This window comes from Panthera pardus, unplaced genomic scaffold, assembly GCF_024362965.1.
Source record: "Panthera pardus isolate Hobbes unplaced genomic scaffold, ASM2436296v1 HiC_scaffold_2, whole genome shotgun sequence".
Classification (NCBI taxonomy): Eukaryota; Metazoa; Chordata; class Mammalia; order Carnivora; family Felidae; genus Panthera; species Panthera pardus.
In genome coordinates, this window is record NW_026526765.1 from 116,985,453 (window position 1) to 116,999,541 (window position 14,089).

The 14,089-nt window shown below is 36.2% G+C and overlaps 1 protein-coding gene across 9 annotated transcripts in view; it reads right to left on the reverse strand.

The window, feature by feature from the left end:
• The window catches only part of TCERG1 (transcription elongation regulator 1), a 60,546-nt gene that overhangs the window by 13,484 nt on the left and 32,973 nt on the right, over positions 1-14,089 (reverse strand). For 5 of the 9 annotated variants that reach the window (XR_002071297.2, XM_053907369.1, XM_019414205.2 and 2 more), the window contains 4 exons: positions 13,309-13,359; positions 11,829-11,964; positions 10,884-10,973; positions 2,529-2,647 (listed from right to left, as the gene is read on the reverse strand). Coding sequence is in view for 8 of the 9 variants with exons in the window: in XM_053907369.1 (XP_053763344.1) it covers positions 2,529-2,647; positions 10,884-10,973; positions 11,829-11,964; positions 13,309-13,359 (396 nt within the window). In the remaining variant the exon portion in view is untranslated. The remainder of the gene's footprint in view (positions 1-2,528; positions 2,648-10,883; positions 10,974-11,828; positions 11,965-13,308; positions 13,360-14,089) is intronic. The other 4 variants (XM_053907370.1, XM_053907368.1, XM_019414206.2 and 1 more) reach the window with 1 other exon arrangement.

The window sequence follows — 14,089 nt, forward strand, 5'->3', positions numbered from 1 at the left end:
TTTAAATAAAATAAAAACGTGTATCCCAGGAACAGGATGACATACACGTAAGTCCACTAAATCTGTTTTGTTTTCACGATAAACTAAGCACCTTGCATTTTAATTTTAAGAGAGAATTACTACTATGATTAAAGAATAAACCTGTTTTTAAATGTAAAATCGGGGCACCTGGGTGTCTCAGTCAGTTAAGCATCCAACTTCGGCTCAGGTCATGATCTCACAGTTCATGGGTTGGAGCCCCATGTTGGGATCTGCACTGACAGCTCAGAGCCTGGAGCCTGCTTCGGATTCTGTGTCTCCTCTCTCTCTGCCCCTGGCCTGCTTGTGTTCATTCTCAATCTCTTTCTCTCAAAAATATACATTAAAGGGGTGCCTGGGTGGCTCAGTCACTTAAGCATCTTGGCTTCGGCTCAGGTTGTGATCTCACGGTTTGTGGGTTGGAGCCCCACGTCGGCTCTGTGCTGACAGCTCAGAGACTACAGCCTGCTTTGGATTCTGTGTCTCCCTCTCTTTCTGCCCCTCCCTGCTCGCACTGTCTCTCTCTCTCAAAAATAAACACTAAAAAATAATTTCTTTAATAAAAACATTAAAAAACTACAAATAAAATATAAAATCAATTTCTAAAAGTGAGAATCATTTTACACATATTTATATCATTTGTAATAAAATAGGTAAAATAATTATTTTTCACTAGAAAAGACTAAAATGAAATTTTAGCATTAGATGGTGATAGAGATTTTTACAGGACTCATCTCTCAACTCCAGAAAGTGCTGCTTGGTAAACAGACAGTCACCCTTTTCTCTCAGGGAGAGGTGAGGGTGGATAATAGTGGTAGGAGACTGGGAAGTGACCAGGAACTGACCCAAGGAGATATGCCTTGAAATTTCTTTCAATCCAAAAAGAAAAAAGACATAGAAATAGGCACTAAATTCTCCCCAGTCATTTTTTCCTTCAGAATAAACTCCAATGTTTTTTATCTACAAAATCTAGTTATAATATATAGTCTCTTCCCATTTCAAAGAGAATTTAAGTTAGCAGACATATTTTCTCAATTTTAAGTTTTTCCTCCTCATTTTCTGCTACTTACTAAATTTGGTCCTAATCTCTAGGGTCACGTTAAATGCATCAATATAGCAATACAGCACAATGTCCCAAGTGCTAAGACTTCTAGTTATGTGTCTCATGGCTTTATTTTCTGAAGTAACCTGCAAGGTACAGCTTGCTCCACCAATTCTGTCAGCCCCAAAAGAGCGCCCGCCTGGGTACTGGGATAGAGCAGTAACTTAATTTGTCAAATCCACAAAATGGAAATCTCTTCAGAGTCTCAGTTATTGTCAGATCCATAAGGGTTTTAATAAATAAGTGTATTTTGCTGAATCATTTGAAAATAAGCTGCAGACATCATGAGACTTCATCTGTAACTATTTTAGCATGCATCTCCTCAGAGCAAATCCTTTTTCCTCTATAACCACCGTACCCAAGAAAATTGTGAATTCTCTAATACCATGTAATACCAATCCATCCATGCTCAAATCTCAACTGCCTCCCCAAATGTCTTTTATAACTGAATCACAAGTACTGACCCATGAACTCAATGTTTTGATTAACCAAAAAGAAAGGGCCAAGACCCCTCGGAGAGTCTGAAACTCTACTCTCCCCTGACAAATGTTACGTTCTTCAGAGCTCCAAATACTCTATTAACTTTATTATCTGAGATGTGTATTAATGCCCTAAGTTTCTCTTCATGTTTCAAATATAAAATTATAATATTAAATATACTTTCTCAAACAACATTCTCTCCTCTACTTGCAATGACAAAAGTAACCGTTTCAACAAGATGAACTTTTATAAAAAGTGCCATTTAAACAAGACACTCCATAATTCTACCCTACAGTTTTAAAAATTATCCACGTTATGAGGTATTCACAGCAACCAAGTAACAAACACTATTGCCAAAACTAAACCATAAATAAAAAGTAATTTTCTCTTGCCTAGACTATTCTGTATTAACACTGGAATCCAGTTGAAATCCTACATTCACTTGGGTAAGGTATGAGACAAGCATATAAATCTATACTGGCTGTTTTAGAAGACTGAGTGAGATAATGAGATAACGTGTGTATACATATATGTGCTTCAAGTGCATGTATGTATGTATGTATAAGTTTGTACATACAACTTTTTAAGTGCACGTAAGATATCCGCTAAATGATGCTAAATATTATTGTTTTTATGATGCTAGTCACCTAAGTTTTAAATGTCTCCTCTTCTTCACCCCATTACACATACTCAATAGGCATTAACAATCAACTGAAAATATCAGACAAAAACATATCTAGACACTGCCTCTCACAGAGCACAAGAGGTTCCTCTAAAGGAAATATATTAAGAATAAAGATTAGAAATGCATAACCAATAATGAAATAAACTTTTCATGTCCAATTATCCAAAAGATACATATTCTCTTAGCTGATCTTAGAAGAAAGCACATACATATTTTGAAATGTTACAGTAATGAACCATATACCTTGGATTAAATTTTGCTTCTTCCATCATTTTTTTGAAATCTTCCTTGGCTTGCATTATTTTGTTTTTCTTTTCCCTGCGTTCTTCCTCTGCCCTCGTCTTTACATATTGATCAAATACCTATCACAAAAATAAACCAATTGGGCAAGTTAGTCTTCCATAGGAATAATTTAATTACCAAACTATGGAATCTGTAAGAAAATACTGAGTCAATGTCTTTGTCCAAACTATAATAGAAAAAAAAAAAAATGAATTAGATATCTCAATTGTATGCAGATTATCTGTAGCAAGTCTCACTTTAAAACTTCAGTTGACAGTGTTACAGAAGCACACAAGCCCTCTGCTGAGACTTCCAGAACAAAGTTAAAAGCCCCTTTAATTTTCATTGTCCCTGATTACAAACTGAATACACGCATATTAAAAAAATTTCAGGGGATATAAAATATATAAATTACAATCCTTCCAAATCTCTTCTAGAAAAAAAACGTTAAGAGTATGGAACAGATAGTTTACATTTATTTCTGTGCTTCTTTTTAAGACATAATTATCTCTACCAAAATGTAATGCTTTACATCTATCCCATATTTTCCCCCACCTAATCATGTACAGACAAGATAATAAACTGAACATGCACATCTATTTCCTTTCTTCCAATGCCAATACAATGACGAGAGGATTTCCCTTTTTAAGTCACAAACCAACAAGACCAGGCAAATGGGAAAAAGAAAGAGCAAGTCTTGAAGATGAAAAGCACAAGGATAAGCAGTAAAGGACTGGCAAAAATGAGAGAGCTGACCCAAATTCAGTGGTCAAGAAAAGAAAGAAACCAATTCTTTTTTTATTAGAGAATCCTCAAACACTTCCAGAAGTGACAGCACCAGATATCCATGGAAGTGAGGGCAGAGTACAGCTACAATAAGGCTGTTTAAGAAGGAGTCCATCAGAAAATCTCCCTTGCCAACAGCATGTATCTGGGGGCTCTGCCACTCCTGAGCCTCAGTAAAAGGCAAGTGATTATTCTCTAGAACCAGGGTGGGCAATTCACAATCTGCTGGCCAAACTTGGCCTGCCGCCTATTTTTGTACAGCCCAGAAAGAGTTTTAACATTTTTTAAATAGTTAGGGAATAGAGAATTTTGTAACATTTCATGACATGTGACAATTAAATGAAATCCAAATTTTAGTGTCCACAAGTAAAACTTTATTGGAATAGTCAGGCTCATTCCTTCACATCTATCTACCTGTGGGTGCTCCTTCGTTACAGTAGCAGAACTACACTACTAGGACAGAGACCAAATGACCCCCAAAGCTAAAATGTTTACTGTCTGACACTTTATTTTAAAATCTTGCTAATTCTTGCTCTAAAAGGTAAAGCAGTATCTCTCAAGGTAAAGGGGGGGGGGGGGGGGCATACCTAATTTAACATACTAAAGTTAAGTTTTATTTTCTAATAAAACTAACAAAATATACTGTAATCATAAAACAAGAAAAACTTAAAGAACAAAAAGAAATCCTAAAAATTAAAGGACAGAAAAAATGAAAACTCAAATTAAAGGATTTCACAATAAAGTTGAGCAAGTCATCCAAAAGAAAGGGGCAGAGGTAGAAAATAGGTGAAAAGAGGGCGCCGGGGTGGCTCAGTAGGTTAAGTGTCTGACTTCAGCTCAGGTCATGATCTTGCAATCCATGAGTTTGAGCCCCGCATCAGGATCTGGGCTGATAGCTCAGAGCCTGGAGCCAGCTTCAGATTCTATGTCTCCCTCTCTCTCTGGCCCTTCCCCTCTCGCATGCTATGCTGTCTCTCTCTCTCTCTCAAAAATAAACATTAAAAAAAGAAAAATTAAAAAAACAGGTGAAAAGAAAATTTAAGGACGAGACCAAAAGGGCAAATTCTCTGTCCCAGAATGAAAAAATAAACAGGTTGGAAACAAATGCAAAAAAAACAATGTAAGAAAATCTCCCAGAACTGAAAGACAGGAGTTTACATACTAAAAGGACCACCAAGCACCCAGCATAATGGGCCCCTTCCACCAAGGTACATACAATCACAGTGAGATTTCAGAACGCTATACACTAAGAGGAGATCCTACACATCCACAAAGGAAAAATAAACAGGCCCATAAACAAAGGCCCATAAACTGATGGCTTCAAACACAACACTGAAAACTAGAAAAAGAGCTACGTCTTCAAAATCCTGAAAGAGAAAGATTTCCAATTTCAAATATCTTAAACAACCAATTTCAAATTAAGGGTACAATGAATGTTTGCAAACACGCAAGGCTCCAAAGTTTATCTCCCATGCATGTTCTCTCAAGATGCTATTACAGGGATGGAATGGGTCAAAAGGGAGTAAACCAAGAAAGAAAAAGACTTATGATGAAGGAAACAGGTGAAGTCTCTACCCCCAAAAACGAGATGAGGGAAATCTCAGGATGATGGTAAAGACTGGTCACCCTCAAAAATAACAGCTGTATGTCAGGTGTAGAGGGTAACCAGTCCGAAATGAAGCAAGTCACACGCTCTGGAAGAAATGTCTTTAGAAAGATAAAACTGGGCAGCACTCTATTACTTTTCCTAGCATATTTTACAGAAATATTTGTCTCTTTAAAGGTGTGCATGTACATCTTTAGAAAAAGTCAAACAAAAAATGTTCTTTACAAAACTGAAAACTTTATTCCAGGTCAGGCCATGTCTGTCTACCAATCTTTAATAGCTGTATAGAGATACCTACAACTATCTCACCATCTCCCGTCAGGCACATTGGCCATTTTCAGCACCATCCCAATACAGCACTGCAATAAATCCTGAAAGCATGTGCAGGCTGACCCATGTGGAAAAGAGGGTTCTTCTCAAGCCCTCTCTCCCTTTTTGGTATATACTTTCTTATTTGTAAAAGTAGTGAACTACAAATAAGCCCAATGAATTTATATTAACTTTCTTTTCAGAGGCTGGAGAAAACTTCACAACCCTTCCTCTGGGATATCCCACACCAAGGTTAGGAATCGCTAGCTGAGATCACCTTCTCAAAGAAAATTAGGAGTTCTGGTATGCTTCCAAGCTTCTCCTAATTATTTGTGTCATGCTTCCAAATACACTTGAGCTTTTTAGGTCCCCTATTTTAAGCGGTTATTTTCTTAAAACATCAACTTGTGAATGTTACAATAAACACAACCAAAGTTGTTAAGTTTTTATAAAAAATTTCTAGTAGACTTCTATAGATGTAATCAAAACATCCACATTAAAGAGCTACATTGTCTAAGCCAATGTAGCTTCTAGGGTGCTATATTCCATTTCTTTTCGTTTTTATTATTTTTTCAAACAAATTGTTTTGATGTTTATGTATGTTTGACAGAGACAGAGGGGGACAGAGGGCGAGCAGGAGAGGGGCAGAGAGAGAAGGAGACACAGAATCCAAAGCAGGCTCCAGGCTCTGAGCTGTCAGCACAGAGCCTGATGCAGGGCTTGAAACCATGTACTGCGAGATCATGACCTGAGCCAAAGTCGGATGCTCAACCAACTGAGCCACCCAGGAGCCCCTTCTTTTCGGTTTTAAACAACTTTACTGAGGTATAATTGATATACAAAAAGTTGTTCATATTTAATGTATACAACTTGTGAGTTTGGAGATAAATATACATCTAGGAAACCACCACAGTCTATGACGTAAACATATCCACCTCCAAAAGGTTCCTCCAGCCCTTTTGATTTATTCTTATTTTTAAGTGATATTAAAAACCCTTAACATAAGATCTATCATCCTAGCAAAAATTTCAGTATACGATACAGTACTGCTTGTTATAGGCACTATGCTGTACAGACCTTCAGGACTTAGCCATCCTGCATAACCATTTCCATTTCTTAATCTACATAATTACACAGTATGCTCACTTTGTGAAATTTATGACGTTTAGATTTTAATGTATGTATATTTTTCTTCAACATAGAAGTTTGTGAAAAGTATGGGTGTGATACTGTGTTTTAAGAAAATATATATATTTGCCATTTCCAACATGGATGGAGCTAGAGTGTTATGCTAAGCAAAATAAATCAGAAAAAGACAAATATCGTATGATTTCACTCATGTGTGGAATTTAAGAAACACAACAAATGGCAAAGGGAAAACACAATGGCAAAGGGAAAAGAGAGAAGCAAACCAAGAAACAGACTCTTAAGTACAAAGAACAAATGGATGGCTACCAGAGGGTAGGTGGGTGGGGAGGTGGATTAAATAGGTGACAGGGATTAAGGAGTGCACTTGTGATGAGCACCAGGTATACCTGGAACTAATATTACAATATATGTGAAGTGGAATTTAAATTAAAAAGAAAAGAAGAAGAAGAAAAAAAAATATATATATATATATATATATACATATATGGTCTCTGTCCTGGCTCCTGGCAAGAGCTCCTAAAACCCTTTTAATTTCCTAAGTGATAGGAGAGACAGGAGCCTCTACTGTTGTACCTGGCTTTTGTCCTGTCGCTGAATTAGATAAAGGAGAAAAGAGCAAGTTTATGTTATTCATACCAAGCCCCTTTCAACTACATCAAAGTTAGTGTCAGGAGGTGATTTCTGGAAAGTCTCTCTAGATAACCACAGGATGGCAGATAGCTGCCAGTGGAATCAACCATGTGATTAGAACACTGGAACTTTCAATGGCTGGTGACTGAGTCCAATCACCAATGGTAAATGATTTAATCAACCATGCCTATGTAAGCTGTCCCCATAAAAATCATAGCCAAAAGCATTCAGAGAACTGCGAGCTTGGTGAACATATCCATGTACCAGGAGAATGGCACACTCCAACTTCACAGGGACAGAAGTTCAGGGACTCAGGACACTTCCAGACCTCATCCCACGTGTCTCATCATCTGCCGTTCAACTGTACCCCTTATCATATCCTTTATTATATTATAAACCAATAAACATAAGTGCTTCCCAGAGTTCTGTGAGCCATTATAGCAAATTATTAAAGCTGAGGAGGGGAACAGGGGAATCCCTGAGTTGTAGCTAAACTGAAGTGTGTAGAAGGTACTACTTGTGATAAGCATTTGAAGAGAGGGAAGGTCTCGTGGGTCTAAGCCTTTAATCTATGGGATATGATTCTAATTCCGTGTAGTGTCAGAATTCAATTTAATGGTAGGACACCAGCTGGTATCAGAGAACTGACTGATATAGAAAAATACCTACACATTTGACGTCCAAGTATTCAATGTATAGAGGAACAGAGTTTTTCAAGACACCTCTATTATTTCATTTCATTCTCATTTCAATTTAATTCAATTTATACTTTGATACTGATCCAGTAAAGAGTGGCCAAGATGGCCAGTTGACAATGAGTAACTATATTGGTAACGTATTACTATTTGTAATACATCAACCTTAAAAAGCTCTCAATAACACATACTACATTAAAATGCTTATTTTTGAAATAAGCTACCTTTTTTTTTTTTTTTTTTTTTTTTTTTTTTTTTTTTAAGGAGGCTTCATGCCCACCACTGAGCCCAACACAGGGATTGAACTTACAACCCTGACATCAAAAGTCGGATGTTTAACCGATGGAGCCACCCAGGTGCCCCCAATTTTAAGTGTTAGCATAACTAGTCTCTACCTCAGAGTCTAATATCCTGCATGGAAATGGTCTGCTTCTGTTTAAAAATGTTATTCAGTTTAAAACTTTGTCAAAACAGGGGCACCTCAGCAGCTTCGTTGGTTAGGCATCCAACTTCAACTCAGGTTATGATCTCACAGTTCGTGAATTCAAGCCCCGAAGTGGACTCCCTGCTGTCAGCATAGAGCCCACTTCAGATTCTCTGTCTCCCTCTCTCTCTGCCCCACCCCACTCTATCTCTCTCAAAAATAAACATTAAAAAAAAACTGTGAAAACAAAAAACAAAACTATTTCTGACTCCTCAAGTGATCTTTTATCAAAAACAAGATTAAATGAAGAAAATCTTAAGTTAAAACTTATGGTTACAATTATATAAAATACTTCTAGAATGATGTAAAATATACATAAATATACAGATATACGTAAATCTACAGATAGCTAGAAAAGTAAAAGAGATGCACTTGCACACAGACATTTTCAATAAAATTGTTAGTTGTTTTAAATCAAAATACAAATTTCAGAAATGGAGTTACAAAGTGCAAATACACGACCTAGATACTTAATATGTAACTTAAACTTAAATTTAACTTAAATATGTAACTTAACTGGTTTCTCCCTGCTTTTACACTCTCATGCAAATAAAACTAACTACTAAAAAAGTACACATATTAATTCCAAATGTTTGCTTCTCCTTTCATTTCTTACACTCCAGTTTTAAGAATTTTACTCAAAAAGGATGAGAACCTTTAAGTAGTCTTTATTTAAATGGAAAAATGCTTGATATTTTTTGTCTTTTTAAGTATTACTCTTAATAAGAGGTAACACCATCAGCTTACAAAATGCCTGTAAAATTGGGAAAGAATTTTAGCTCTCAATACGCACTTGTAATTTAACTCGGAAACTATAACACTCAGCAGCATGAAGAGTCACATCACTAAGGTTTTAAAGTAATCCTTCAGGGATATTTAGGTTAAGCGCTGCTGCAGGCGTTACACATATAGCAATGAACAAAGTTCCAGCCCTCAGAATTTATATTCTGCAGCCGGAGAAGACAGTAGATAATTTTAGATAATTAGAGCTGTGAGTGCTATAAAGGAAAGAAAGCAAAGAGACACATGGCTCAGAAGGCACTTGGACAAGCACCTGAATAAAATCATGGGGCATATGCAAACACCTAGGGGAAGAACACTCCAGACAGAGGAAGAGCCAAGTATCAGAATGTACCCAGCTTGTTCAAAGCACAACAAAGGAACTGTGGCCAGAATGAATGAATCTAAGACAAGACCTTCAAGAACTATGAAGATAAGAGTGTAAGTATAATCCTACAAGCCATGATAAAGAATTCCAGTTTTATCCTAAATGAAATGGTAAGCAATGTACATTTTTTGAGCAAGGGAACAGTAACAGTGCCTTAATTTGCCTCTTAAATGTAAAATTAGTCTGGCTGCTATGTGGAAAAAGAACTTGACTCCAAAAAGCAAGAACAGAAGGAAGCAAAGAGGTCAGTCAGGGGCTACACAGATGCTGAGAAATGGTAACAGTGCCCTGAACTACAGTGTTAGTGGGGTAAATGGTGAGTAAGTTGTATTTACAAGCTTTTGGAGGTAGATTTTGCTAACAGACTTGAAATGCACAGAGGGGAGAAGTAAGGAATCAAGGATGATTTATACTTTTTGATAGAGACCATTACACACAGTTTAAAACACACACACACACACCCCTACTGTGTTTGAAATGCAGATGCAAGTACCTTTGGAAAATCATGCTTTTCTATTACACAGACTAAAATACATGTCTGGCACAATGTAAATTTCCTCTCTTTATAAAAAGTTTGTGATGAGACCTACATGCATAATGGCACAAACAGTGCAGAGAATTACGCCAACTATTAAATTACAAATCAAGAATAGACTACCAAATGAAATCTTGTCGTAGCTCAATAGCCCTCTAGCAAGTAGTTCAATATACTCACCATTCTACAGAGCTCAGTGTCAGGGTGGTCCAGGTAACTCAGAAACTATGTTAAGTTGGAAATATGCAAGGATTTAGAGGACGAAGTGATCACTGTGAGAGGATACGTATTGCTGAATCATCACAGGAATAATGGCACTCAATAACATGGCAAGTCTAATTCATGTTGACACTAAATGAGCAGAGACCCTGAAGTGTCCATCAATTCTTTAAGCTTATGATGAAGAGACATTCTAACAGATGGTGCTTAGATGTAGACTTGTGTGCTTAAAACGTAAACGGGTCTCTGAGTGTTGTCTACCTACCACACACACTCATGCATATATACTGGCACACAGAGGAAGGCTACAAGACCAGGGTCCAGTCATGGTCCAATCAGTCGGGTAGGATTGTAGGTGTTTCTTCTGCCTTTCTACTCGTCTGTATATTGCTATTTTTCTACTATAAATCTGCAACATTTGCCCAGTAAAAAGTAAATTAATAAACGCATTTAAAATGAATTTTGAAAACTCCCTGATACAACATCAGCATATTATGAGGCACAAGGACAGGATACTCATGAAGCAATACCCACGTCCATAATAAAGGCAAAAATATGCAAGTATTTCTGAGGCAGAAATGCCCACAGAGAGGGTAAATGTGTTCTAAGATATGAGACTATGCGTTTTGAGTACTGTGTGTGTGGGGGGGGAAAGGATGGCATTTTATTCCTTACGTTTTTAAATTATGCTGTTAAGGGATATACATTTTTTAAATAATGTTATTTTCCTTTTACCTGTTTTCTCTCTTTAGGATTGAGAAGTAAGTACCGAGGATCAAAAACTATCTTGTGCAACTCCTTCTCCCACGTTGAAAAAGCAGACACCTTTAAAATAAAAATGTATTGCCTCATAATTAAGTTGGCTCTAAAAACATAAAGGTCATATAATTTTCCTTGAAATCTACAGGACATCTGCTTAAAAAGGAGGCATAATAAAAACCATACTGAAGTTTCCATCACTAATAAATGACAAGCAGTGGGAGGCTAGCAACAGCAAATTTCCACACTAATTGGCTCTGAACATTTCTGTATTATATACAAATAACACACACCTAATTACTCATTAAAATAACCACTACTGTGTGACATTTTAAAAATCAGTACATCAGAAAAAGCCTTGAAGATTTGCATTTTGATTTCCCATGCTTGCTCCAATCTTGTGAACAATGTTGCAATTTTAAACTGAACAGTTAAACTTATTCAAATGAATCTGTGAACATAACCAAAACGTCAAAACCCCTCTCAATTAAGCTCTATTAATAATATCATAAAGTACCAGTTCTCCTTTAACCAAAAGCCATTCTGAAAGTATTAAAAGAAAAATTACATATACCTTACCTATCCCATGTCATCCGCCACTCTGTAATGTTAATACTCTGTTAATACTCATCTTATATTACTCACCAAAATTTAATGACCCAACAAATGTTGGATCAACATTTGACCCAACAAATAACATTAAATGTTATTTGTATTTAAAAGGACAGTAAAAAGGCATTTAGTCAAACATGATACGATGAGCCAAGAAAAAGGCTGCTTGAGAGAGTACAGTAATTTGATAGGCTTCCCTTACCTCCCCCCCCAAACATGAGCACTAACCTTAGATTTGACCTTTTAGCAAGACATATTTATATTACTTATACAAAACAGAAATATCTCCCCCAAAGATTGTTTTCTGACCCCTCTCTCTAGCAGCATGTCCTTGAACTGCTTCATTCGGGCCTCCAGAGGGACAATGGCCCTTTCTCGGGCAGCTTTAATTTCAGCTTCCATGGCAGCTTCTTTCTCTGAATCAATGTCTTTATTATCGTCTCTCCTATAAAAAATAAAATATAAGGCATCAACTGACAAAATATTAACAAGGAATCTTACTAAAATCTTTAAATCAATGGAATATTCAAGACTCACTACTGAGCAGCATATTTTTGGCAAAAAAAAATTATATTGAGGGTTTCAAATGAACTCTAAGGGATAGGCAACTTTCATTATAATAAAGTTATATGAGCTTCTAATGATGTTACAATGGCTATATTGTGCTGTCTCTCTGTCTGATACACAAAATGAACTACCTTACTTTCAAAAACAAACAAAAAAAAACTAACATTGCAATAAAACTCTATGTGTTAGAAACAAACAGCACAAAACATAATTTTTAGTTCTTGAAATGATATAGGAAAAATAGTATTTTCCAGAATGTTTTACATTATAGATCCGTAAAATATTTTTATCTAATAAAAACTGGTATAAGTCTTAGTAATCTCAAATATTTATTTTGAAAGTAAAATGCAAATATCTGCAAACTTGGCCAAGTGGTTATGTGAGATATATACCTTACCTACCTGACATCTTTTTTACTCACTTTCTGGGTGGTAAGTTGAGATTTAAGTTGAAGGACAGGTCCCAGAGAGCAACATAGGCCCAGGAGTAGTTAGATGGAATTAGAACTGTTCATCAATGACTAAACTACTTCTTTTTCCTCCAAAAATGCACCTCAGGGCTAAGGACAACCCTGTTGCTGTATGGTACTCAAGTGAGATTGTAAACATGAAATTGAGTCACCTCTCAAACATCTGCACTATGAAGAAGGCCCATTCATATGAATAATCCAAAAGAGAAAGTAATTCAATAATATTTGGGTGTGTCTGAGCAGATCTTCCTCCTTAAATATGATCTGCTAAGTATCAAAATGAAATTGGTTCATACTCCCTACACAAACTTAAGGGAATTGGGAAAAACAAAACATCACAAATCTCAAAAGCATGCTATATAGGGAAGTGAAGGTAGCCCAAGAGATTTAAATGGCTAACCCGCAAATATGGTTAAGTGAGAGGTAATTAGCAATTTAGGGAATGAATCAAAAGAAATAGAAGACATAGTCCGTGACCTGCAGGAACTTAGCGAGATAGGCTGTGACCTAAGATATGCACAAAACAAACAGGTAAAAGTAATTTGCCAAACAATATACCCTCTTATAATAATTTATTTAAGAACTATTTAAATAAACAATTAAAAGACATCCAAGAAATATAACTAATGAAAACAAATAACCTTTACAGAATTATACTAAATGAAAATGTCACAATACAAACTATCACTATCTATCTCAATAAAAGAAAGAAAGAAAAACTAAGCCAGGAAAAATAGGCTTTTAACTTTGTACCTAAATAGAGAAGCTCGGGCAATCCACATAAAGGACTTCTTTGACATTCTCCTGATAAAAGCAGTTAAAAACCTTACAGAGTTGTCTATAAGAACAAACAATTAAAAACAACCTAAAAGTTTAACATTGTAGGAACATCCAAAATTATGGTTACATAAACAGAATGAATACAGTCATTTACGATAATTAAGAAAACAAATGTCTTATTCTAATTTTTTTTTTTTAAAGCACACAAAGTCAGTTGATTACAACTAATAAAAGTATTTACATATTTGGTCAAGAACTAAAAAGTCAACTGCAAAAATGAAAATAGCTGTGTTACTTTGGTTGATTATGAGTGACTCTCTTTAACATCTTAATGTCTTTAATATTGTCACTAATGATTTTTTAAAAAGAACCACCCTTCCGAGGGTTTGTCTCACTGATTTCCTTGCCATAATTTGGCTGCATTCAATCTGTCCTTTTCAGATAAGGACTATGGATCATCCAGTTCCTAATAATGTCTTCAAACTTTCCGTTTTGCTGCTAAATAATGGTCCCATTCCTCCCCTCCTCCCGCCACAGCCAAATACCATCTACCCCCCACCTATGATCCCCCTTAATTAGTAACATTCCTATTTCACTCAACTACAGAGCACTGGCCAATCTAATGCTCCCACTTATGGCAGTCTCTTTCTCTCAAAGCTCGTTCTAAGCTCACACGTTCCCTCTACACCAGGTATTAATAACCACAGACTCAAGGAAGAGCTAGGTGACAAGTATATAAAAAAAAGAGGGAAGT